We start from the raw sequence: 23,785 nt of genomic DNA on the forward strand, positions 1-23,785 counted from the left end.
GCAAAAGTCCCGTATACTCACAATGACACACAGGAACTAAATGTTCATTTATCGGAGCGAAGTCGGAATCATTTCAGCAGCGCACCTCCTGTTTGAACTTTCACCCCTTCGTTTTCTTTTGTTTTGATGTCGCGGAGCATCATTTAGGCCACCAAACACCAGTTTTTACTGTCTGTTTACTAATGACACAGTCCTAATGGACACACTGAGTATGTTTCAAATACGTCGATCTAACTGCTGGTCAAATGTAAAGCTCGTTTAAAATCTGTTTTCAACTGAATCAGTCGTGCTAACTCGTTGACGTTAGCTGTCCAGCTTCAACATGAAGCTTTATTTACTCCCATTTTTCTAATATCCCCTTAAAGAACGGGTCGACAGTCAATACATTCAACAACTGAGTGTGGTTTTAATTCCTCTGACGTCTTTGAGAAGGTAACTGTTGTTAATTGTTTTGTTTTTTTAAAGATAACGTTAATGTTGGGAATGCTTAGCAACGTCAATGTTCACTCGCTATCATAGCAACGCATGTTACCTTGTCAACTGGATAACAGCCAGACTAATACAACTGATTAGTACAATTGTCTCAAGCTCCACTATAACTTATGAGCTTAAGATATGTCATATGTTTACCGCACCCGTTGGTCTGTGGTTGCATGTTATTGTAGAAGAATCGACTGGATTCACACTTTACAAATTGCTTGTAAACTTTTATTTTGTTTCTGTTTAAGGTCAGTATCATGTTAGGTATATAATACGTTTATTAAATTTACATATGTAAGATCTTCTGGTTGTATTTTATTCACAGCCTGTTTGGTTTAGTTTAAGACAACAGAGGACGACGGTGTAGATCTTTCAATGGGCGAGGAGAAGCCAGAACCTCTGGATTTTGTGAAGGACTTTCAGGAGTACCTGAGTCAACAGACCCAACATGTCAACATGATATCTGGCTCTGTCATCGGAGGGAAAGACAGTGAGGATCTGCAAGGAGGTAATGCTTAGAGGGCCTTCCAGTGTGTTGTTTTAGACTTGACTAAATATGTTCCAAAAAAGAAAATTCTGTCATTACTCATCCTTATGTCTTTAGACTTTCGTTCATCTTCAGACAACAATTTTTGATGAAATCTGAGAGATTTCTGTCCCTCCATTGACAGCTACGCAACTGAAACTTGACCTCTTCAAGTTCATAAAGAAATTGTAAAAACTAATCCATATGAATTGAACGGGTTATTCCAAATTTCATGAAGAGACTCGATCGCTTTATATTTTTCGATAAAAGATTGAATTTAGGCTTTTATTCACAGAAAAACATTTACCGTTACCAGCAAACATAAACAGAAGCTCAAACGTGCTTCGTAACACAAGAATGAACCTCACTGGGTCTGGCATGTCAAGCGAACATGTTTGAGCTTCCATTTACCACAACTGATGTGTAAATTGAATTTGTTCATCATAAAGCGATTGTGTCTCTTCAGAAAATTTGGACTAAACCGCTCAATTCATGTGGATTAGTTTTACAATCCCTTATGAACTATTTGAAGCATCAAAGTGTCACTTGCGAAGCTGTCAATGGGCGGACAGAAAGCTCTCAGATTTTATGAGAAATATCTTCATTTGTGTTCTGAAGATGAACGAAAGTCTTACAAGTTTGGAACGACATGAGGATGAGTAAATAATGACAGAATTACAAATTTTGGGTGAAGTAACCCTTTAAGCTGTCATTCGGTAGGTGCTAGTTTGAGACCAAATGTTGGTTTGTAGTTATTTATAAACTTTTAAAGTTATTTATTTATTTTAAGTATTGAAATATTTATTTATTATTTTTATTTAATTATTTTTTTGTTCGAAATTAACAAAATTGTAATAATTTGTCAATACATCATCAGTCCTTCTTCCAAAACGTGTTTTTGTCTTACTCTGATTCACTGTGGTAAGGGCAGGGTGGTTTTCACGTGAAATTGCATACATACGTCACTCGCCGTGAGTGTCATATCCGTAGATAGAGAAAAGTTTCTCCAGCTACTTTGTACATGGTGTGGGAGAGGCATAGATAGGTTAGTTTTCACAACGAGCGAGAAAAGGATAACATGGGGCAGGCTAAATCTCGAATCACCCCTTTCCAAAAAATGCAGAATAGAATCTGCTGACAGTTACAGATCTTGTATTAAAACAAGAATCCACATTGGTTTGGCTTTTTGGAGATGGCGAGAACTGAGGGATTTGAAATGTTGTAAAAGTGAAGTGGGGATGGTGTTTTTTTACTCAACAAGTAAGGCATTTTATTGAACAGATAAATTGCCATGTGTAGCTCTCTAACAGAGTTCATTGTAAAGCCTTATCTATTGTGAACAATTTATTAAAATTAAAATAAATAAAAAAGTTCCATATTTTACCTTTAGGTTATTTTATTATAGATTAACATGTCCAACATTTTTCTCAACATTTGGATTCATGCCTCTAATTCTTAAAAAAAGTGTACCTTATTTGTGGAAAGTGCATGCTGATTCCAGTGTGCTGAATGCAAAACTCTAATATAACTTAATATATATCTTCATGTGTCCCATGTCTTGATCTTAGTTATTTTCTGTTCCTTTTCTTACCTTAAAGAACTTGGCCAGAATGGCCTGGAGCACCCAGCAGTGGACATGTCCTTAGAGGATAGTTCAGGGATGTTAGTGGATGGCTTTGAGAGAACATATGATGGCAAACTCAAGTGCCGCTATTGCAACTACGCCACTAGAGGCACTGCAAGGTTAATCGAACACATTCGCATCCACACAGGTAAGACTGAAACCTGATCTTTAACTTTAGTTGCACTCTTTGGTCTTTTCATCAGCTTACCAAGTACATGTTGAGATGTTCTCTATCTCTTCCTCCAGGTGAAAAACCCCATAGATGCCACTTGTGTCCTTTCGCCTCAGCGTACGAGCGCCACCTGGAGGCGCACATGCGCTCTCACACGGGTGAGAAGCCCTACAAATGTGAGCTGTGCTCTTTCCGCTGCAGCGATCGCAGTAACCTTTCTCATCACCGGCGTCGAAGACACAAACTCCTTCCCATGAAGGGCGCGCGCTCTGCTATCTCACACCGAAAAATGCTCAGTGTCCTCCAGAAGAGAGGAAACTCTCTGGGTTACGGCCGCCGGCTGCTCATCAACCTCAGCCCGCCATCCATGGTATTGCAAAAGCCCAACTCAGAGCAGCACCACTTGGCTGACTTCGGCCATGATCTGCCTCCTCACGCCCACCTCCATCAGGAGGCCTTTAACAGTCTAGGAAAGGATGCGCAAATTGGTGGAGCAATTGGAAGTGGCTCTAGGGAGGACCAGGACATGGTCTTGGACAACCCGCTGAACCAGCTTTCGACTTTGGCCGGTCAGCTTGCCAGCATCCCGTCTGAAGCCCAAGGTGCACCGGTATCTCCCGGAGCAGAATCTCTACCCGACGAGAAACCCACATTCCTCGTCCAGCAGCCTGTGATGGCACCCGCTGCCGTCTCTGTCAGCGCGGCTCAAGCTTCTTCTCCCATCACCCCCGAGCCCAGACCGGCGGCGCACAGTGGCTGTAGCCCAGGGGTGGGACCCTGCAGCGAGAGAACCAGCACTCCCAGCGGTACCAACAGCCAGCCAGGGACGCCCACACCAGTACAGGACCCCCAGATGCTCCACCATTGCCCCCACTGTCACATATATTTCCCCGACAACATCCTCTACACCATCCACATGGGTTGCCATGGTTACGAGAACCCTTTTCAGTGTAACATATGCGGACACAGATGCAGAAACAGCTATGACTTTGCCTGTCACTTTGCAAGAGGCCAGCACAAATAAGGACACATGGGTGTTACTTTGCCCTGTTTTACATAACAATAATACAATTATAGTATCTGTAACATTCCAAAGACAAAATTGGGTGACTCTGCCTTGTAACTATTTTATTGGAACTGTTATTGGTATGTTATGAAGAAGTCAGTAAGCCACATTTAGAGTGTACATTTTTTGGTCTTTGAAAAGGCAAGAAATGTGGATGCTAATGGTGTTCTCACATCAAAAACTACCATCCCATTTTCCCAACTTTACAATCATTCAGAACGCAGATTTTGCCTCAGCTCTCTTTTATAAGTGCCAGAGTTCAGTAATCAGTGCCTACAGTTATTTTCTGAAAGTTACATTTTTTGTATTATTATTATTATTATTTTTACATTTGGAATTCATTGACATGAACGACAGTAAATGTTATGGATATTCTTACGCTTTAGTTTAAATGTTCTAACTTGACATTGCCACATTTAATATTTCTTTCCTCTAATTTATGATAAATTATCACAAATTATTACTTGCTTATTGGTTGAGAGAGCTACATTATTTAGGCTTAACTTAGATCAACAAGGTTGAGATTGAAAATGAAAATATATAATATAGCACAGTAACCTGGCTGTTTAGCAGTGAGAAATAGTGTCCTGTAGGATTGTTGTTCAAATTGATCATTTTAGTGACCCGAGGTCTTCTTACTTAGCACCATAGCACATGGCTGTATACACTGGTTTTGTAAAGCAGTGTTAATGATTGTGTTTGAGCAGTGTGGGCACACTGTTCTCTCTTTCATTCTCTCGCCCTCATCGCTACCACCTGTGCCATGCTGTAGATGTTATTTGTAATGTTTTTGGAAATGTCTGTGGTGCTACTATTTAAACATTTCATATCTGCATAATGAACTAAATTATCAGAAAAGTATTGAATAACATGTTTTGGTGGATTTGATGTTGAATGTCAATAAACCTGACTTATGCGACGTGTGCTTCAATGATTGTTCGTTCTGTCATTTCATTCTCAAAACCAAAAAGGTAGGCCTTGCATTTCTGTCTGGTCCACATCTGGTAAGTTGCCTAAATATCTTCCTGCTAATAAACCTTGAAAAGTCTCTTGACTCTTGGATCCACCAGAAAATGTAAAGAAATAGAAATTCTTTAATCATAGATTAAATCTCTCATTTAAAACTGTATGTGTATAAAGAAAAACGAATTATAAAAACCTATGTCTTTTTATTTATTTTTTATTTTTTATTAAGCTTAAGCAGATACAGGCTTTAACAGTTCATGTTCCGAGAGCCTATCATGATCTGCAGCTACTCAGAACTAGATATATAAGATAAGTGTCATTGAGCATCAGGAGATTACAGTTTTTTGCTAAGGAGGTGTTTGTTTAGTCTCTTCTTGAAGGCCTGAACATTCTTTGAGGTGATTTCAGTACAGGGGAGGCAGTTCCAAGTTGTTACAGCCGAATGAAGAAAACCCCTCCCCAAGCATTTGGTGCTGGACTTGGGGAGTTTTAGGGCGTGACTTGATCGTGCTCTCCAAGTGGTTCGGCAAAGGAGATCAGGTGAGATCAGGTGGTCTACAATGTATACAGTAAGGATGAAACAAGTTTCTCCTTCACATGAATTATGACTGATTAGCTGAAAGGTCCATAGTTCTTCACTGGAAAGACATGGAACACCCACTGTAATACTGCACCATTCCATCTAAGAACAAATCATTTAGAAGGTCAAACTCAAATTTAAACTCAATGTTCAAGTCAGCAGCAGGATATGGAGCCTGGGGCTTATTTAAATATCATAGTTTACCTTTTCGCTGATATTTTTGCTGTAGAAGATCCTCCGTAAATTTGTTTTCACCAATGAACATGCTTGATCCACGTTTTTCATGACAATGACCGGGGCAATGCTGCAAAATCAGGTTTGTATATTCTGATTTATTTTATGTATTTCTTTTTGGCAAGGATTAGGTCTTAGTTCAATTAGGACATTTAAGTAGCTTTTATAAACGTAGGGGGAGAAAAAACACTTGTCACACGCATCTTGAGGCAAACGAATAGCTGTGACATGTTATAAGATATTTCAGTGCAAAATTCTTTCAGTTAAAACAGCTCAAACATGCACTCTAGTTTGACAAGCTTAAGCCTTGTCTGTGAAACTTGGGGATAAAGTTTCATATTAATCTGCTTTCTAAAATGAAATTTCATTCATTTGAAATGTTTCCACGGTGTCTTTTTTGTCTTGTACATTTACTATAAATCTGCTTAAGATGATTAAATTACCTCCAAGGAAATGCAACATCTTAAATGCTCGAGCAATAGGCTATGTTAAATGCATATGGGCTATAATGTAATTGTCTCTAAACTGCTAAAGCTGGGTTTATTTCAAGATGATGTTTGAATGAATGTATTATCACTGGTAAACTTGCTTTTGATGTAAGTATTTAGACTGTTGATGAAAGAGCAACCAAAGTCTTAGACTTTTGACTTTCTAACAAATATCTCTTATTTTTTTCCAAAACACTTTCATCTGTGAGTTGGATTCTATCAGCTGCTAAAATGTACAATATAGACCTTATCAGAGAGTGTTGGCTCCTTAGCATGTATCATCTGAGGATAATGGTTTTGTTTTTGTAAAGCTATTTTCAAAAAATGCACAGGGATTATGTTATAAATAAAACTGCAAAATAAATATTTAGCTAGTCTTCTCTAATCACACCGTAACGAAAACATACAATAGAAATGGGATGTGAACTTTGACACTTTTACCACCAATTCTGTCACTCTTCACTGCTTGTTATCCATCATTTGAAGGCATTGTTAACAGTTTATGAAACTTGATTTTCTTGAGCCATTTGGGCCAACAACCAAGACCCTCAAGCAATTCATATCTTTTTGGCATGGATTGATTGCTTTAATGTCTTGTATTAAAGAGTCAATTTGCACTCTTCATCAGCTTACCAAGTTAATGAGATGTTCTCTATCTATTCTTACAGGTAAAAAACCCATAGATGCCACTTGTGTCCTTTCGCACATGCGCTCTCACACTGATGAGAATAGTATCCTGTCTCCGCAATTGCAGTAACCTTTCATTAAGCCACATTTGAAGTGTAAAGATTGGACTTTGACAATGTTAGAAATGCAGATGCAATTTGCAACGGAGGTCAGCGTGTGAAGGCCAAGTAGGCCTATATTTTGTAAAATATTTTTTTTCTTTTTTTTTTATCCAGTTGAACTGTTATGATTCAACAAAACGATTTATTCAGTAAGAAGATAGTGTAGTCTATTTTCTTATTTACAATTTTTTCAGGAATACTGTTGGGTAGATGCTTATTGTATCATATAGCTACTGATTCTGCAGAGCCTCAGTATGGTCCCAGCAGTTTCAGACCAGAATTTGGTTCTGCAGAACCATGTGACAGCTTTATAGTTACAGTTAAAACTTTCTGGGGGAATAAAGTAGTAGAGTCAGAGCAACCACAAAGCAGATTCAGTAAATTGCACATGATCCACATCATTGCCCACAGTGCAAGATTGGCTAACATAAATATCACAAAATGAGGAAGTCTATGAACTTTGGGGGTCAAATGAGCAAATGAGGTTTACGGAATTTAGCTAACCAAAGTCTATTCAAAATTATAAATAAGCAATGCTGCAAATAAATAAATAATTTAAAACACTGCATTTATGAAATTATAAGCTATAATAAATTAGGCCAAAATGAAACACAGATTATAGAAATAGATATAATTAAAGACATAATGTAAGAAATAAATTGCAGCCTCTGGCATCAAGTTGTTGCTGGTAGTAATTTACAGAAACAATTTTTTACTGAAATATTATTTTTTTAATTATATATATATATTTTTTACATTTTTACTTTTACATTTTTCTGTTGTTTTTTTATATTGAACATGTTTTCTACCCCCTAAATCAGAAACCCATTTGTAACTTTACATTTGAACTAAAACACAAATTAAGTCACTTTCCTCTTTCATCAAACAGACTCCATGCACATTTTGTTTTGCTTTGTAAAATGTTTAACTGTAATTTCTTCATCCACCACTTGATTTAGAGCAGTGGTTCTCAAACTTTTTGGTCAGCTTGAGATACGGTCCGCTGAAGAGGTGCTTATATATGGTGAGGATCTATGTCGGGCTTGTTCAGACGGTATGAAGTCAACAGTCTGAAGAAGAAATTCAGAGGAATTGGCATTAAATCAAATTGTAAAATAGTAATTTTACCTCTTTCAATAACCGAAAGTGATATCAAAGAAGAAAGGGTCTTGTTGCCATTTTGTAACACGCGTTGTGTCCTATTGGACAATGCTGTTAAAATCCTGTTCTTGTAATGGAAATATTATAACCACAGATCCTTTTGCTCTGACTTAAATAATTTTACTGATTCCTTGTCTAAATTACAAACAAACTATCGTGTTTAGTTAGTATTCATTTAATTTTCATTGACTTTTAGTTTGTTTCTCTTCAGTTTCCGGTTTCCTTTGTTCTAGTTTCCAGCCACTATCAGTTGTCATAGATATTAATTTAAAGGGGTGGTTGATTATGATTTCACTTTTCTAACTTTAGTTAGTGTGTAATGTTGCTGTTTGATCGTAAACAACATCTGCAAAGTTACAACGCTCAAAGTTCAAAGCAAAGGAAGATATTTGCTTTTAAAGAAATCGTTTTTTAAGGACTACAACAAACGGCTGGTAGGGACTACACAACATTCCTCCCGGGTTAGTGATATCAACAACCCTAGAATTTACAGAAACCCCATCCCGGGAACAGCAGTCCATGTTGAGAAGAGGAAGAGTTGTTGTAGTCGAGCACATTTGTGAGTCTGCTCAAACTGTCGCATCCGTCTTTTCACATGCAATACATACTGTATTGCATGTGAAAAGTACAAATGCAATAGCATGTCACTCTGTATGTTTCTTACAACAGTTCCCACACAAGCGATTTTATAGATTATCATGACAGAATATCCTAATCAATGACTTGAAGATAGTTAACTCCACATCAGCAACATAAATTCATGAACTAACCATTCAGAAACGTCCCAGAAACACACACACACACACACACACACACACACACACACACACACACACACACACACACACACACACACACACACACACACACACACACACAGGAGCTGTTGAAGCTCCGCCCTCTGTTCCGGGAGCAGCAGCTCATTTGCATTTAAAGGGACACACACGAAACAAAGCTTTTTTACTGACCCTCAAAAAGGGACAACTTTAACATGCTGTACAAAATGATCTGTGAGGTATTTTGAGCTAAAACTTCACATACACACTCTGGGGATAACAGAGACTTATTTTCCATATTGTAAAATGGGGCATTATACCACCCCTTTAACGAAAACACCTGTTTGTAATTAAGTTTGTCACCTTGTGTATTTAAGTTCCTCTGTTTCTCACGGTCATTGTCCGGTATTGTTTGTACACTGCTTTGTTTGCGTTCTTGTTATTGCATTGTCTAAGTTTTCCATGTAAATAAATCAAGTTATATATATGAGACTACTTTGCCCACCTTCTTCATCCCTGGGATAAAACATGACACTCCATTAAATTTAGATAAGAGATATGATTATGGTGTCCATTATGAATATAGCCAGTATTTTGGTTTAGTTTTTTGTTTCTCTCTCTGTAGCTTTATGTCATCCCTGCATCCATTTCACCATATTATTTTCCATATTATTTTTTAATGCAATGCAAAATGTTTTGCTTTGATTAATAGTTATTAATATATATATATATATTACACACATTCTCTTGACAGGCAGCAATTGTAAGAATCCTATTAGTATTTATAAGTGACTTGCTTGGTTCAATGATGGCAAAATAATAATAAAAAAATAAATATATATTAAATTCCACTGAAATAGACAAAGAAGTGCATCTGAAGAAGGATTGCTTTAATGAATAAAAGAAAATTGCATTCAAATCAATTTGCTTAGGAATGATAATATGATTTGATTAATGTTACAGATGAGAAATAGAAATGCTGATGATGATCAAATCACTCTTCTGCCTCAATCTTCTCACGTTGTCTGAAAACACGTCTCTGCCCTGCACAGTAAAGTAGAATACTAATAATTCAAACTTGGACAGTAAGAGATGTACAGGAAATTATCCAAATGTACTAGCTCAACATTTTAATAACATTTAAAATATTGAATGGAAACTGTAAATATTAATTAAAACGTTTAAAAAAAATTTTTTTTTTTTTTTTTTTAAATTAACATTATTTTGAATAAGCAGTTTTAAAATACAGTTAAATGGATAGCTTCCAATTCTGACTTTATTCACTCTACTTATGTTGTTTATCTTCAAGTTGTTCCTAAGATTCTTCAGAATTTTCCTTTTGTGCTCCACGGAGAAAGTGACAGAACATGGGTTAGAAAAAACATGATGGTGAGTAAATAATGACAGAATTGTCACTTTTGGGTGAATTATTGCTTTAAATCTGTGAGACTCAGAGAGACCTCTGACCTTTGAGTTTGATTGGCCCCAGCGTCACAGTATTGGTGTGGTAGGTGCTGTCAAGGGATCTCTTGCGACGGTAGCGGCAACCTTGGCGGCAGCGAGAGTTGTAATCGTTACCAGGGCAGATGATCACTTTACACTGCAGGTACACGTAGGCATGAGTCCGGAGGAACTTGAAAGCCTGGAATCTGAACCGAGCATAATAGTGCTGACCGCTGGTGTAGGAATAATATGTGTTGTCTCTGGGACATCTACAACCGAGGAAGGGAAATTGAGATAAAAATTTGAATTCGGAAAGTAAGTACAGTACAGTCACACACTGAGATGTTTTCACTATTAGTTCAAATGAGTACAATAATATATTTAAACTAAAAGCAACAGAATTCTTAATGATGTCTTAGATCTCAATTAATTCCACTGTCACATACGATATGATGAGGGCGTCACATTTAAAAATGAAAAGGTCTCACCCGTTACGCAGCAGGTCATAGGAACGATCTTTGAAGTCATTGGGATTTGGAGATGCTACACAGGTGTCCAGGAAGAGATCCAGGCTGCTGTCAGGCCTGTTTAGCTTGACTTGAACATACAGATACTGGTTCAGGTCCACTTGATATGGAGAGTCATAAATTTGTTGGTAGAAACTGCTGGAGGTGTAGAAGGCTATGCTGGCATTGAAGCGTCCCGTTCCTGTGATGTTGGCATTGATGATCTCCCTGGCCTTGTAGAATATCTGGACCATAGTGTCCGGCTCCATTCGGCAGCCCACATGTAGTAGGAAATGTGACTGACGAGTGATCTCACCCGACTGAGACTGAGATGCCCGCACATTGTTGGTGTAGGACACATAACCGTTCATCATCTAGGAGAGAGAGACAGAGGGCAGGTGATGTTGTGTGGTAAACATGCTCCTCAATGATGCTTACTAATCCGACACAGCAAATTCAAGCATTAAAAGCTGGATCTGACACTCATGTAGATCATACCTCTTTGGCGGTTCCACATGTGTCGAGAGAGAAGCTGAACACAACCTCAGTACTGGTAATACTGGGTCTGCAAAGATGATCATCCACATAAAGATCATTTCCACTGTATCCAAGTGAGTTCAGGTAAGACCGTTGAATGACAATGACCATGTTGTCTGAGGAGCAATCCACACAACCTGCAAAGCAAAGAGTTTCATCCCCTCAATGTAATTTTGCACTTCTAATTTATATTTAAATTTATGAAAGACAAATGTGCTGCATGTTTTAACTGGCTTGTGTATATTTGTTTTTAAAGCACATTTAATTTTATGAAGAGAAAACTCTAATATGGTCAGAGAAGGGATGGAATGCATGTGACAGCTATTCAACCTTTATCTGCAGTCAGAGAGCTTGTGAAATGGGCCTTGAAACCACATATAGATTTGAGAAGAGAAGCTTCTTTCAAAACTGTTTTTAACAAGCTACAAGCTACTGTTTGCAACGCTTAGTGTGTAGCGCAACGATCCTTGTTTTAAATGTACTTTTGTGTTACTTTACTGTTTCTAAACAACCTCACTGTCGGGTCTCGTCTCGTATGTAGCCATGGCAAGTCAGATTTATTTTTGTAAATCATCAGTTTGGTCTTCCTTCTTTCATTTGGAAAGTTTGATTCATCCTATAGGGAATCGGTTTGTTCTAAACTGCTATCTCCGTGGCATTGAAAAGTCTGATTCATTCAAACGAATCAGTTTATCCTACAGTTTTTTGCAATTGCTAACATCCTTTTGTCCAATCTGTAGTCATTTTCAAAACTCTAAACACAATTAAGCACAACATCTGCCTGTTGTGACTATAACATTGAAACAATTCATGTTTTTCACACAATATGCAGTCAATTAACACGCTTCTAAAATGTTACAATTTTCTTTAAGCTTACTCAATACCAAAATCATGATCTTTCTTGCCTTATTTACAAATGCTTACACACAGCATGCCAAAAACGGGACAGCATGCCCCAATGTTCCAAACCCTAAATATAGTAGTTTTCAACAACAGCAGCTCAAAAGTATTGAAAAATGCAAATATGTATGTATATATAGGCCTATATATATATATAAACTTTTCAGTGCATGCAGTCGCACGACGAATACAGTCAGTCACGGGCGATCCACACAATCCGGCACACATTCTTGATCCATCTTGTCCTGATCCATCTACTCCTCTCCCTCCTCCATCTACTCCTCTCCCTCCATCAACTACTCCTCTCCCTCCATCAACTACTCCTCTCCCTCCATCAACTACTCCTCTCCCTCCTCCATCTACTCCTCTCCTTCCATCAACTACTCCTCTCCCTCCATCAACTACTCCTCTCCCTCCATCAACTACTCCTCTCCCTCCTCCATCTACTCCTCTCCTTCCATCATCTACTCCTCTCCCTCCATCATCTACTCCTCTCCCTCCATCAACTACTCCTCTCCCTCCATCAACTACTCCTCTCCCTCCATCAACTACTCCTCTCCCTCCTCCATCTACTCCTCTCCTTCCATCAACTACTCCTCTCCCTCCTCCATCTACTCCTCTCCCTCCATCAACTACTCCTCTCCCTCCATCATCTACTCCTCTCCCTCCATCAACTACTCATCTCCCTCCTCCATCTACTCCTCTCCCTCCATCAACTACTCCTCTCCCTCCATCATCTACTCCTCTCCCTCCATCAACTACTCCTCTCCCTCCTCCATCTACTCCTCTCCTTCCATCAACTACTCCTCTCCCTCCATCATCTACTCCTCTCCCTCCATCAACTACTCATCTCCCTTATCCATCTACTCCTCTCCCTCCTCCATCTACTCCTCTCCTTCCATCAACTACTCCTCTCCCTCCATCAACTACTCTTCTCCGTCCTCCATCTACTCCTCTCCCTCCATCATCTAGCCTATTTCTCTTCCTCCACCATCTTCTCCTCTAAATCAACTATTCATCTCCCTCCTCCATCTACTCCTCTCCCTCCATCAACTACTCCTCTCCCTACTCCATCTACTCCTCTCCCTCCATCAACTACTCCTCTCCCTCCTCCATCTACTTCTCTCCCTCCATCATCTACTTCTCTTCCTCCACCATCTTCTCCTCTACATCAACTACTCATCTCCCTTATCCATCTACTCCTCTCCCTCCATCAACTACTCCTCTCCCTCCTCCATCTACTCCTCTCCCTCCATCATCTACTTCTCTTCCTCCACCATCTTCTCATCTACATCAACTACTCATCTCCCTTATCCATCTACTCCTCTCTCTCCATCAACTACTAATCTCCCTTATCTATCAACTCCTCTCCCTCATCCATTTACTCCTCTCCCTCCATCTGAATTCTGAATTTTCGAATATTCGATCTGTAATTATTATAACGAAAAATAAAATACTATTCGAATTTTACTAGCCTACGTTGCTTTCCTGGCCGTAAATGCAGTGAATCCATTATAAATCCCAAGCACTAACTTGCAGTTATAATTAAATAAACTGGGTGGCGCTGTGAAGCGTGTTAACAAGTTGTTTGCATTTGATCACTTAATGTTGCCGTCTGCCTCGCGAAGTTTGGAATTAGGCTAGGCTACTTGAAAATGATGAAAATGATCTTGACTAAATGATCTTACAAAATCGAGTTACTTTGTATCAAATGAATTAATGAATCTGAGCTATAATATCATCACCACAATGAGAAATCACATGAAATCCAAACACCAGTCGAAGGAAAGACAGCTACAGCTGTCCATCACTGCATTCACGACTGCAGGTAAGCGCAGCTGGAAGCCACGTGATCCGAGATGATAACTTATATCTGAAAGCAAAATGATTTTGAGACATTCAAGTTTCGTTGAGGGAGACATGCTTAAGAACAGAAAACGCAAAGTGCTGTGTTACAAACTTAGAACACTTATCTTTGTGTCTCTGAAATGTCTGTCAGCGCAGCGCGTTTTCTCACTCGAGCATAAGTTGCTGGCGGCGCCCCTGCATGTGGATATTAATGTTTTTCTCAACATAAACGTGAAACAATATAAACACGATAATCATATGCTGACTCGAGTGTGTGTATGTATGATAACTTTACGATAATTTTTTTGTTTAGACATAGGCCTACTGTTTTCAACTAAAAGAAAACTTATATTGTAAGCTTGTTGTGTATATTGCCTAATCGTAAGATTGTTCAGAAATGGTGACGAAAACTTATTTAAAAAAAAAAGTTTAAAAATAAACCTTTTCGTTAAACGTCATTTAAATAAACGAATATTCGATTTTTATGAGCCCGAATATTCGAATACAATATTTTTGAAAAATGCCCATCCCTACTTTGGACCATGCGCTTAGATAGTTAAATCATGCTGTGTTCAAGCATTTGTAAATAAGACCAGAAAGATCCTTGATTTTGGTATTGGGTAAGTTTGTTTGAAAATATTTTTATTTTTATTTTACAAAAGGGTTAATTGACTGTGTATTGTGTGAAAACAACATGAATTGTGTTAATGGTTCATAACATACGGATGTTGTGCTAATTATGTTTAGAGTTTTGAAAATGTGACAACAGATTGGACAAAAGTATGTTAGCTATTGAAAAAAAACCCTGTAATTATTTCTTTGTGACAGCAAGATAGGCTACTATGAAGGGCCCCCTTAGGTTTGCTATATCCCCAGTGCCCTTCCTTAATCCGGGCCTGACCTTGTAGGCTATTATCTTTTTTTCATTTCAGAATGGAAAGTAAATATATAAACAATTGCAGACACCAGTGACAAAACAAACTGTTTTTAAATGCTTTAATTGAATTGCAAAAATACAATTTGTATTTTGAATAATTTGCTGGGTGGTTACTAATGATTGATTAATAGTAATGATTAATGGCGATGATTGAGAAGATGATCAGTTCATTCCTTTGACTTCTCAGACTCCACATCATACCCTCGACCTTGACAAGCAGAGAAATGAATGTCATTAGGAAAGGCTCAGTATTATTACATCAAAAACTGGAACGAATATTCATTAGAACAAAACCTGCTACTGGCCTCTGACCTTTGAGTTTGATTGGCCCCAGCGTCACAGTATTGGTGTGGTAGGTGCTGTCAAGGGATCTCTTGCGACGGAAGCGGCAACCTTGGCGGCAGCGAGAGTTGTAATCGTTATCGGGGCAGATGATCACTTTACACTGCAGGTACACGTAGGCATGAGTCCGGAGGAACTTGAAAGCCTGGAATCTGAACCGAGCATAATAGTGCTGACCGCTGGTGTAGGAATAATATGTGCTGTCTCTGGGACATCTACAACCGAGGAAGGGAAATTGGGATAAAAATTCGAATTCGGAAAATAAATGAAGTACAGTCACACACTGAGTTGGTTTCACTATTACATCAAATGAGTACAAGAATATATTTAAACTAAAAGCAACAGAATTATTATTTCTGATCTCAATTAATTCCACAATTAATTCCATTCTGGAGGGTGTCACATTTAAAAATGAAAAGGTCTCACCCGTTACGTAGCAGGTCATAGGAACGATCCTTGAAGTCATTGGGATTTGGAGATGCTACACAGGTGTCCAGGAAGAGATCCAGGCTGCTGTCAGGCCTGTTTAGCTTGACTTGAACATACAGAAGCTGGTTCAGGTCCACTTGATATGGAGAGTCATAAATTTGTTGGTAGAAACTGCTGGAGGTGTAGAAGGCTATGCTGGCATTGAAGCGTCCCGTTCCTGTGATGTTGGCATTGATGATCTCCTTGGCCCTGTAGAATATCTGGACCATAGTGTCCGGCTCCATTCGGCAGCCCACATGTAGTAGGAAATGTGACTGACGAGTGATCTCACCCGACTGAGACTGAGATGCCCGCACATTGTTGGTGTAGGACACATAACCGTTCATCATCTAGGAGAGAGAGACAGAGGGAAGGTGATGTTGTGTGGTAAACATGCTCCTCAATTATGCTAACTAACCCAACACAGCAAATTCAAGCATTAAATGCTGGATCTGACACACATGTAGATCATACATTTTTGGCGGTTCCACATGTGTTGAGAGAGAAGCTGAACACAACCTCAGTACTGGTAATACTGGGTCTGCAAAGATGATCATCCACATAAAGATCATTTCCACTGTATCCAAGTGAGTTCAGGTAAGACCGTTGAATGACAATGACCATGTTGTCTGAGGAGCAATCCACACGACCTGCAAAGCAAAGAGTTTCATCCCCTCAATGTAATTTTGCACTTCTAAATTATATTTAAATTTATGAAAGACAAATGTGCTGCATGTTTTAACTGGCTTGTGTATATTTGTTTTTATAGCACATTTAATTTTATGAAGAGAAAACTCTAATATGGTCAGAGAAGGGATGGAATGCATGTGACAGCTATTCAACCTTTATCTGCAGTTAGAGAGCTTGTGAAATGGGCCTTGAAACCATGGCTGACACCAGAGTAGTCACTCCTGAAGACAACAGTCAGGTATCGTGAAGAAGAGTGAAACACCTGGTGGGTGGTGTCATTGAAGCAGACCTTTCCCAGCTGTGAATGGCCAGTGGAAGAGCCGTCATGTATAGAGATGTAGTCACAGTTACAGCAGCGCTCCAATCTGGAAGAAACAGAAACAGACTAAATGCTACCCCAACCAGAAAAGAGGAACCCTATTCAACAATGCCGTTCACCATCTGCCCATCGGACGACAACACCACCCCTTCTCCAGACCCAGAGCCCAGTCGCGGACAATGAGCCAGTAGAACCATCTGAGCCTTACCCCGCCCTGGAGCCTGAGCGCAGCAATACATCTGACCAGGTGCGCGAGTCGGCAACATTGCCTTTCCCCAAGGGAGTACTCGTGGAGTATGAGGGCATGGAATGGAGCCCCGCCACTGATGTGAGCTGCTACTGGCCACTGACTGTGAATTGGAGGTATTTGAAAAGGTGATACCCCTTTTTCCCCTGCCCCCGCTGGTCCCTCCTAGCTTAGAACTTCCTGTGTCCCTAAAGTTCCCTTCCAACCTCCCTCTCCAACCTCCTTAGCCTAAGCCAGCCTGTTCCCCAGCCCAGCCACCGCTGGTTCCTGTCAGTCCCTCGGTGCATCCTCAGTTGATTCCATCCAGTGGTGTGGATCTGCCTCGGACCAGCTCTGCCTCGGCGTGAGGATCCCCTGTCTCCGCCTCCTGCCACCGAGCCCCAAACTCCACCTCAGCACTTCAACCCATCAATTCTGCCTTGGCTCCATGCTCACTCGTCTAACCGTGGCCCGTTATACCACCAGCTCCGCCGGGCTCCCATGTCCCTCTGACTTTGCCTAGGTCATGCGTCACCCTGGTTTTCTGGCTTATAGCTGCGCCTCTGCCCTCCATCCATTTGGCTCCACCAGACTCTGCCTTCCCTCCACCTCAGCAGTTGTCCTTGGTCGCCCTGGCTCCACCACGATCTTCCGGGTCACCGCCTATGCCTCGCTCCCATGAGCCGTTAGCTCCACCTTGGCCCTCAAGACCTGTGGTGTCACCTGTGATCTGTGTCTCCACCACGACCGGCTTCGTCGCAAGAGAGTGCATATACCTGGTCCCTCCTCCCAAGCCTCCACCATGGTTCCCTCAAGCGAATTTTTCTTGGATCATCGTACTGACTGTGGCCTGGGTCCCTGCCTGACTACTCCTGCTCCTGGCTCCCCCCACACTCCACTTCACACAATTTTTGAGATGTACTTTGGAATCAGTAACCAACTACAATTTATAAGTAATCTACCCAGCATAGAGAGATAGATTGATGTCTAGATGGATAAATAGATAGATGTCTCTCACTTACTGCACATCAACAAATGACAGGAATATCCTCTGTCCTTGCTGAGCAGAGAGATACCACACACAGTAGGCATTGTCATGGTAATAGTTTGGGTAGTTTGGGCTGGAAAACAGCCCAGAACCATACAGGTGTCCTCCACACTGAGGGTGAGAAACTGGTAATCATAAAGAAACAAAATGTGTTCAATTTTACAGGTTACAAACAAGTTTCATATGAATCAGATTATAATGTTATCTGAATTTAGCCTCAGGCATTACAAAAACTAGTGACAGTAGTACCTGTTGTTGAGTCTATCCATGTTGTATACGATGGGCAATACCCTGATTAAAGGAAGGAAGATAAAACTGAATGAGTATGAACCAGAAGTATCATGTTTGAGTCTTCAAGAAGTGGTTTAGACTAAAATGAAGCCCATGGCCACAGAATGCTTTAAAAATAAAATAAAATAAAAAGCAGTGTGGACATTCTTCAAAACATCATTTGTATAACAAGCTGTGAATAAGAGTTTCCTTTATTATTTCTGTGGTTTATGTTATGTGGTGATAATAGAATAATTTAATACCACATTTCTATAAACTTTTATATTTTACTAAACTTCTACAACTCTAGACAGAAATGTGGGTTCTTTTTCTTTTCATTTATCATATTGGAATAAATACCATATTCTGACACATTTGTGTTATTCAGCAATAGATGCTTCAACTCCACGGCAAGTTTTAACAGATCTTTCATCTGGTTTTGAGGAACTTACAGTGAAAGTCATGGCAACAGTTGCCATAGTACTGACAGTCATGGGTGCATGAGCAGCTGCTGAAGTTGTATCCACAGTTATACATGCAGGAGAGATATTCTGTATCAGAGGGAGGAACAGATTTTACTCATAATGACATCAATATCTGTGTGTGGTTACACATTATTGGGTCACATATTGGTGTGTATATTTAGTTAGAAAAGCAAAACTCATTACTGCCTTTAAGTAAACTGTTGTACATTCAACTACTCCATTTCATGTCATTAATCTCATCAGTGTCCCTTAAATTCAACTAAATGGCTGAAGCACCTGTTGTATCTGGCCAGTGAGTTGTTTCTGTTGTTGGTCCTGTTGTTGAGCACAAGCCTGTTTAAAGAGAACAGATAAAACTGAAAAGGCAAGAAATAACACTACGAGTCTCATTTGATTTAGCAAAATCCATTTTGTCACAAGAAATACACTGACCCATGTGCTCACTACAGGAAAGATTATTAATTTTGTTTACAGTATTTTATCTTTAAGTGTCTGTCAGATCAAGGGGAACTCACTGTCGTAGTCAGGGCAACAGTTTCCATAGTTATGACAGTTGTAGGTGCATGAACAGCTGCCAAGGTTGTATCCACAGTTATACCTGCAGGAGGGAGCTAGAGAGAGGAACAGAGTTTACTCATGATGTCATCAATGTATGATTAATGTAACTGAATGGCAGCAGCACCTGTTGTATCTGGCCAGTAAGTTGTTTCTGTTGTTGTTGCTGTTGTAGTTGAGCAGTAGACTGTGAAAAGAGAAGCGATAAAACTGAAGAAAAAAAGTAATTCTACATTGCCTCATTTGGTTTACCAAAGTCCATTTCATCATAGTAGGCTAAATACAATGAATCATGTGATCATTGCAGGAAAGGTTTGTGTTTTTGTTTATAGTAGGCTATTTAAAATGAAATTGTCCTGATCAAAAGGAACTTACTGTTGTAGTCAGGGCAACAGTTGCCATAATGTTGACAGCGGTCGTCACATCTACAGAGAGGAAAACTTTGGCCACAGTTATTCTCACAGGAGTATTCATCTGTTGTTGAATGTATAGAAATATGTTTTTGAGAAATTATTGCACTTTTCAGATGATCATCTATTGGCATTATAATGTCTTTTATAAACTAAAGTTACAGGCAGGTCTTGACTGCATTACAGTTATTACTTCACCAAACGATTTTAGTTATTTCAAAGGTCCTTATAGCCAACAACAGCAAAATAACCAAAACCCACAACAACACTGACCAAGCAAATAAATATAGTAAACAATAGGATAAAAATGGGACAAATGATTTGCATGCTTTTTGCCACAAAATTACGTTTATGTACGGAAAGCATACTGTCTTTCTCCCGCTCTCTCTTCCATTCAAACGCACACACATACTACAGTACAGACACACTCATCAACTCAAGCCTCCGTTACTAGAAGCTCTAAAATGACGTTTTGGAATTAGCAACGGAGGCTTGTTTAGATGCGTAAGAAATTAGTCCCGAACACAATTGCGCTTTAAGGACAAAAACCTGACAAATGTATCGAAATACATAATCTGAACATGTTTTGAGGTGTGGTAACTGTAGTATAAGCGGAGTAATTGACTCCAGGCCATTACATTTTTTGAAAATTAACGCACAATGTAGGCCTAATTCGCATTACCACCTTCGGGCGTGCATTATTTTTCTAATAATTCAACGGCCCGTCGTCAATTATTCCTTAGCCTACATAATTTCTGGTTGACTGAGCAAGTAGAGAAAGGAATTATCAAATAAGAGAGTCATTGGTGTACCTTCTGTAGGTGGCCATGTAGTTGGCACAGAGCAGTAGTCTAAAGGGAAAAAATGTGAAAATCAATTTAATATCTGGAAATACACTGCATTGCCATATTTTCAAACCGTATACTCAATACTAGAGGGATTTGTGTATAGTATTTGTAACTGGTCAAGAGGAACTCACTGTCATAGTCAGGGCAACAGTTGCCATAGTACTGACAGTCATGGGTGCATGAGCAGCTGCTGAAGTTGTATCCACAGTTATACATGCAGGAGACATATTCTGTATCAGAGGGAGGAACAGATTTTACTCATAATGACATCAATATCTGTGTGTGGTTACACATTATTGGGTCACATATTGATGTGTATATTTAGTTAGAAAAGCAAAACTCATTAATGCCTTTAAGTAAACTGTTGTACATTCAACTACTCCATTTCATGTCATTAATCTCATCAGTGTCCCTTAAATTCAACTAAATGGCTGAAGCACCTGTTGTATCTGGCCAGTGAGTTGTTTCTGTTGTTGGTCCTGTTGTAGAGCACAAGCCTGTTTAAAGAGAACAGATAAAACTGAAAAGGCAAGAAATAACACTACGAGTCTCCTTTGATTTAGCAAAATCCATTTTGTCACAAGAAATACACTGACCCATGTGCTCACTACAGGAAAGATTATTAATTTTGTTTACAGTATTTTATCTTTAAGTGTCTGTCAGATCAAGGGGAACTCACTGTCGTAGTCAGGGCAACAGTTTCCATAGTTATGACAGTTGTAGGTGCATGAACAGCTGCCAAGGTTGTATCCACAATTATACCTGCAGGAGGGGAAATCTAGCAGAGAGAGAGAAACAGATATTATGCATGAAGCCCTTAATAAATGTATGACTACAATAGCCATTAAAATGTGTGTGATGTTTGACTACAGGGACATCAGTCTCTCTCAACCCAGGAAACCAGTAAAAGGTTTGAATCTGATAGATTAGATGTAGGTGCACCTGTTGTAGTTGGCCAAGTCGTTGTCCGTGAGCAGTAGCCTGTATAAAGTAAAGTGATAGAGTTTTGTTGTACATTATAGCCTATTGTAAATTTAAAGTTACATATATGAACGCATGGATACAAGAGAGATTTGTTAATACTGATTGATCTTTAAGTGTCTGATCAGGAGGAACTCACTGTTGTAGTCATAACAACAGTTTCTATTGTCCTGGCAGGAATCATCACATGAACAAGTGCCAAAGGAGTATCCACAGTTATGCCTGCATGAATTGGAATCTAACAAACAGAGAAGTAGATTTCAGCCATTAGATTATGAATGGGAATCGTAATGATTCAAAAGGTGTTTACACAGGCTTTTAATGACTTTAATGAAAAAATACAACTGACAATATTCATATTTAGCCTATACTGTCATATGAACCAGTCAGTAAGCACATTAATTTAAGCCTTAAATACATTTTAAGGTGTGCATCTGATTCAATAAATAGAAGCTGTTCATAAGTCATTTGTTCAGGAATTAGACTACACCAGTTGCGCTGTATATTTCTGAATCATTGCGCTAAATATTTTTTATTCAGTCTGGCATTGTATTAAAAATTAAATTAGTTCTATTCATTTTATTTAATTGCTTACCTACAAAGACCCAGCTTGCATGAAATCCTCTTCTTGATACACTGCCATCACTGAAGAAAAGCACAGTCAGACCATTGCTGCTGGAGTTGTAGCGTTTGTTATTGTAGTCTCGTATTTCGTCCAGTAAGGGGTAGAGGGTGGAAGGACCATCAAATACTCTGATGTAATCACAGCATGATTCCAAACTAGCAAATAGAGAGGAGAGAGAAAACAAACGCAATTAATATATTGTCTCAGAGTATTTGAAAACATACATTTAGTGTTCACAAAATACTTCACAAAATCTTTATTTTTGCTTGAGAAGATGAAGGCACACACTTCAGGTGTTCTGTTTCATCTCATAAATTAAGAAATTAAATTACACAAATTCCTTTGACAAAGATCAAGCGACAAAACGGAGAGAGATAATGGTAGATAACGAATGCTTCCTACAAAACGTCGGTGAAGGTCAATTGCACAGTTGTCGCCCCTGTTCTATGAATGCTCCATGTGCATCGTGCGTTTTCAGGGTAGTTATTAGGGTAACTGGGGCTGGAAAATTCACCCATCCAGTCTGTCATAGAGCCACCACATGGTCCTGAATACAAAAGGGGAAAACAAAGAATAATAATAATTTTACAAAATCACAACAACTTAATGCAGAGACTCACAAAAACTATAGATAGACAGACAGACAGATACCTGGAGAACCTTCAGTGGAATACAGCCAGTCATCATTAAAAACAAAATAAATATATCATGCAAATTGAAGTTTAAACATTGTATAAAAAATGCATAAATACAAACAACCATGTTATACACTATCTAATGTATAATGTTCATTGATTTACCTGTTGTCCATGACCCAATGGTATTTGCTGTAATATGACATATAGACATAACGTTTAATGCAATGCTTATCTTTCTAATGTATATGTATGTATATATCAATACATGTTGATTACACGATGCATATGAACTAAGAAATTATATATAATTTAAGCTAAACTTATGATGTTCAAGCAAGCAGATGATTTTCATATATTGTACAATTTTCTCCAGTGAATAATAATCTTACCTTGATAGGCAGTGAGAAGCAGACAGAGAAGGAAATTCATAGCTTCCATCTTTCTCTTCTGATCAAGTTTGTCTTCAAACTTTCAATCATGACTTTTATAGTCAAAACCATCCTAAGACGGATTTCCTTATGAGACATCAATATCCTGGAGCCTGTGCTGAATAAAAAGTATAGCAGCATAATCGTGGAAAAGACACAGCTGCAACTTTCATTATTACTCTTGACTGTGTGATTTTTTTATAGATATTTCTGTTGACACAAAGTTTAGCATTATGGTGTGATCATGTTAATGATGTTATATTGTATGCATACTTTTAGCCAAAGTTGTCTCAATTACATAACAAAAATAGTTTTACAAAATGTGAAATTAATGTATGAAGCAAAAATGATCAAGTCTATGGTGTGACACGAAAGTAGCACCAGTTTCAGATAAACAGTCTGACATTCCCAGTTGCAATG

The 23,785-nt window shown here is 38.9% G+C and overlaps 3 protein-coding genes across 3 annotated transcripts; 1 reads left to right on the plus strand and 2 right to left on the minus strand.

Annotated features, from left to right (window-relative positions):
• Positions 1-83: 83 nt before the first annotated feature.
• Positions 84-4,802, plus strand: ikzf5 (IKAROS family zinc finger 5). Its single transcript, XM_079853251.1, has 4 exons — positions 84-432; positions 806-988; positions 2,605-2,778; positions 2,877-4,802. The coding sequence occupies exons 2-4, from the start codon at positions 856-858 to the stop codon at positions 3,824-3,826; spliced, it is 1,257 nt and encodes a 418-aa protein (XP_079709377.1). The 5' UTR covers positions 84-432; positions 806-855; the 3' UTR covers positions 3,827-4,802.
• Positions 4,803-9,838: 5,036 nt separating this feature from the next.
• LOC307147756 (CUB and zona pellucida-like domain-containing protein 1) lies at positions 9,839-11,702 on the minus strand. The gene is made up of 5 exons (XM_079852702.1): positions 11,678-11,702; positions 11,309-11,484; positions 10,793-11,184; positions 10,329-10,573; positions 9,839-9,905 (listed from the first exon to the last, which is right to left on the minus strand). The coding sequence occupies exons 2-5, from the start codon at positions 11,456-11,458 to the stop codon at positions 9,856-9,858; spliced, it is 837 nt and encodes a 278-aa protein (XP_079708828.1). The 5' UTR covers positions 11,459-11,484; positions 11,678-11,702; the 3' UTR covers positions 9,839-9,855.
• Positions 11,703-15,074: 3,372 nt separating this feature from the next.
• Positions 15,075-22,843, minus strand: cuzd1.2 (CUB and zona pellucida-like domains 1, tandem duplicate 2). The gene is made up of 20 exons (XM_079854322.1): positions 22,702-22,843; positions 22,270-22,454; positions 21,814-21,912; positions 21,636-21,674; positions 21,373-21,471; positions 21,134-21,190; positions 20,825-20,923; positions 20,658-20,696; positions 19,811-19,909; positions 19,563-19,622; positions 19,396-19,491; positions 19,157-19,213; positions 18,848-18,946; positions 18,375-18,416; positions 18,100-18,250; positions 16,686-16,897; positions 16,317-16,492; positions 15,801-16,192; positions 15,345-15,589; positions 15,075-15,240 (listed from the first exon to the last, which is right to left on the minus strand). The coding sequence occupies exons 1-20, from the start codon at positions 22,827-22,829 to the stop codon at positions 15,200-15,202; spliced, it is 2,415 nt and encodes an 804-aa protein (XP_079710448.1). The 5' UTR covers positions 22,830-22,843; the 3' UTR covers positions 15,075-15,199.
• Positions 22,844-23,785: the final 942 nt, after the last annotated feature.

This window comes from Squalius cephalus, assembly GCF_949319135.1.
Source record: "Squalius cephalus genome assembly, chromosome: 20".
Lineage (NCBI taxonomy): Eukaryota > Metazoa > Chordata > Actinopteri > Cypriniformes > Leuciscidae > Squalius > Squalius cephalus.

Coding starts and splice junctions, on each gene's coding strand:
- ikzf5 (XM_079853251.1), top strand. CDS start 856: ATGGGCGAGGAGAAGCCAGAACCTCTGGATTTTGTGAAGGACTTTCAG. Junction 989..2,604: donor CAGTGAGGATCTGCAAGGAG/GTAATGCTTAGA, acceptor CTTACCTTAAAG/AACTTGGCCAGAATGGCCTG. Junction 2,779..2,876: donor ACACATTCGCATCCACACAG/GTAAGACTGAAA, acceptor CTCTTCCTCCAG/GTGAAAAACCCCATAGATGC.
- cuzd1.2 (XM_079854322.1), bottom strand. CDS start 22,829: ATGACAGACTGGATGGGTGAATTTTCCAGCCCCAGTTACCCTAATAAC. Junction 21,191..21,372: donor CTGTTGCCCTGACTACGACA/GTGAGTTCCCCT, acceptor CTCTTTAAACAG/GCTTGTGCTCTACAACAGGA. Junction 16,493..16,685: donor CTCTCTAACTGCAGATAAAG/GTTGAATAGCTG, acceptor TTTGCTTTGCAG/GTCGTGTGGATTGCTCCTCA.
- LOC307147756 (XM_079852702.1), bottom strand. CDS start 11,458: ATGGTCATTGTCATTCAACGGTCTTACCTGAACTCACTTGGATACAGT. Junction 11,185..11,308: donor CATGTGGAACCGCCAAAGAG/GTATGATCTACA, acceptor TCTCTCTCCTAG/ATGATGAACGGTTATGTGTC. Junction 10,574..10,792: donor TATGACCTGCTGCGTAACGG/GTGAGACCTTTT, acceptor CCTCGGTTGTAG/ATGTCCCAGAGACAACACAT.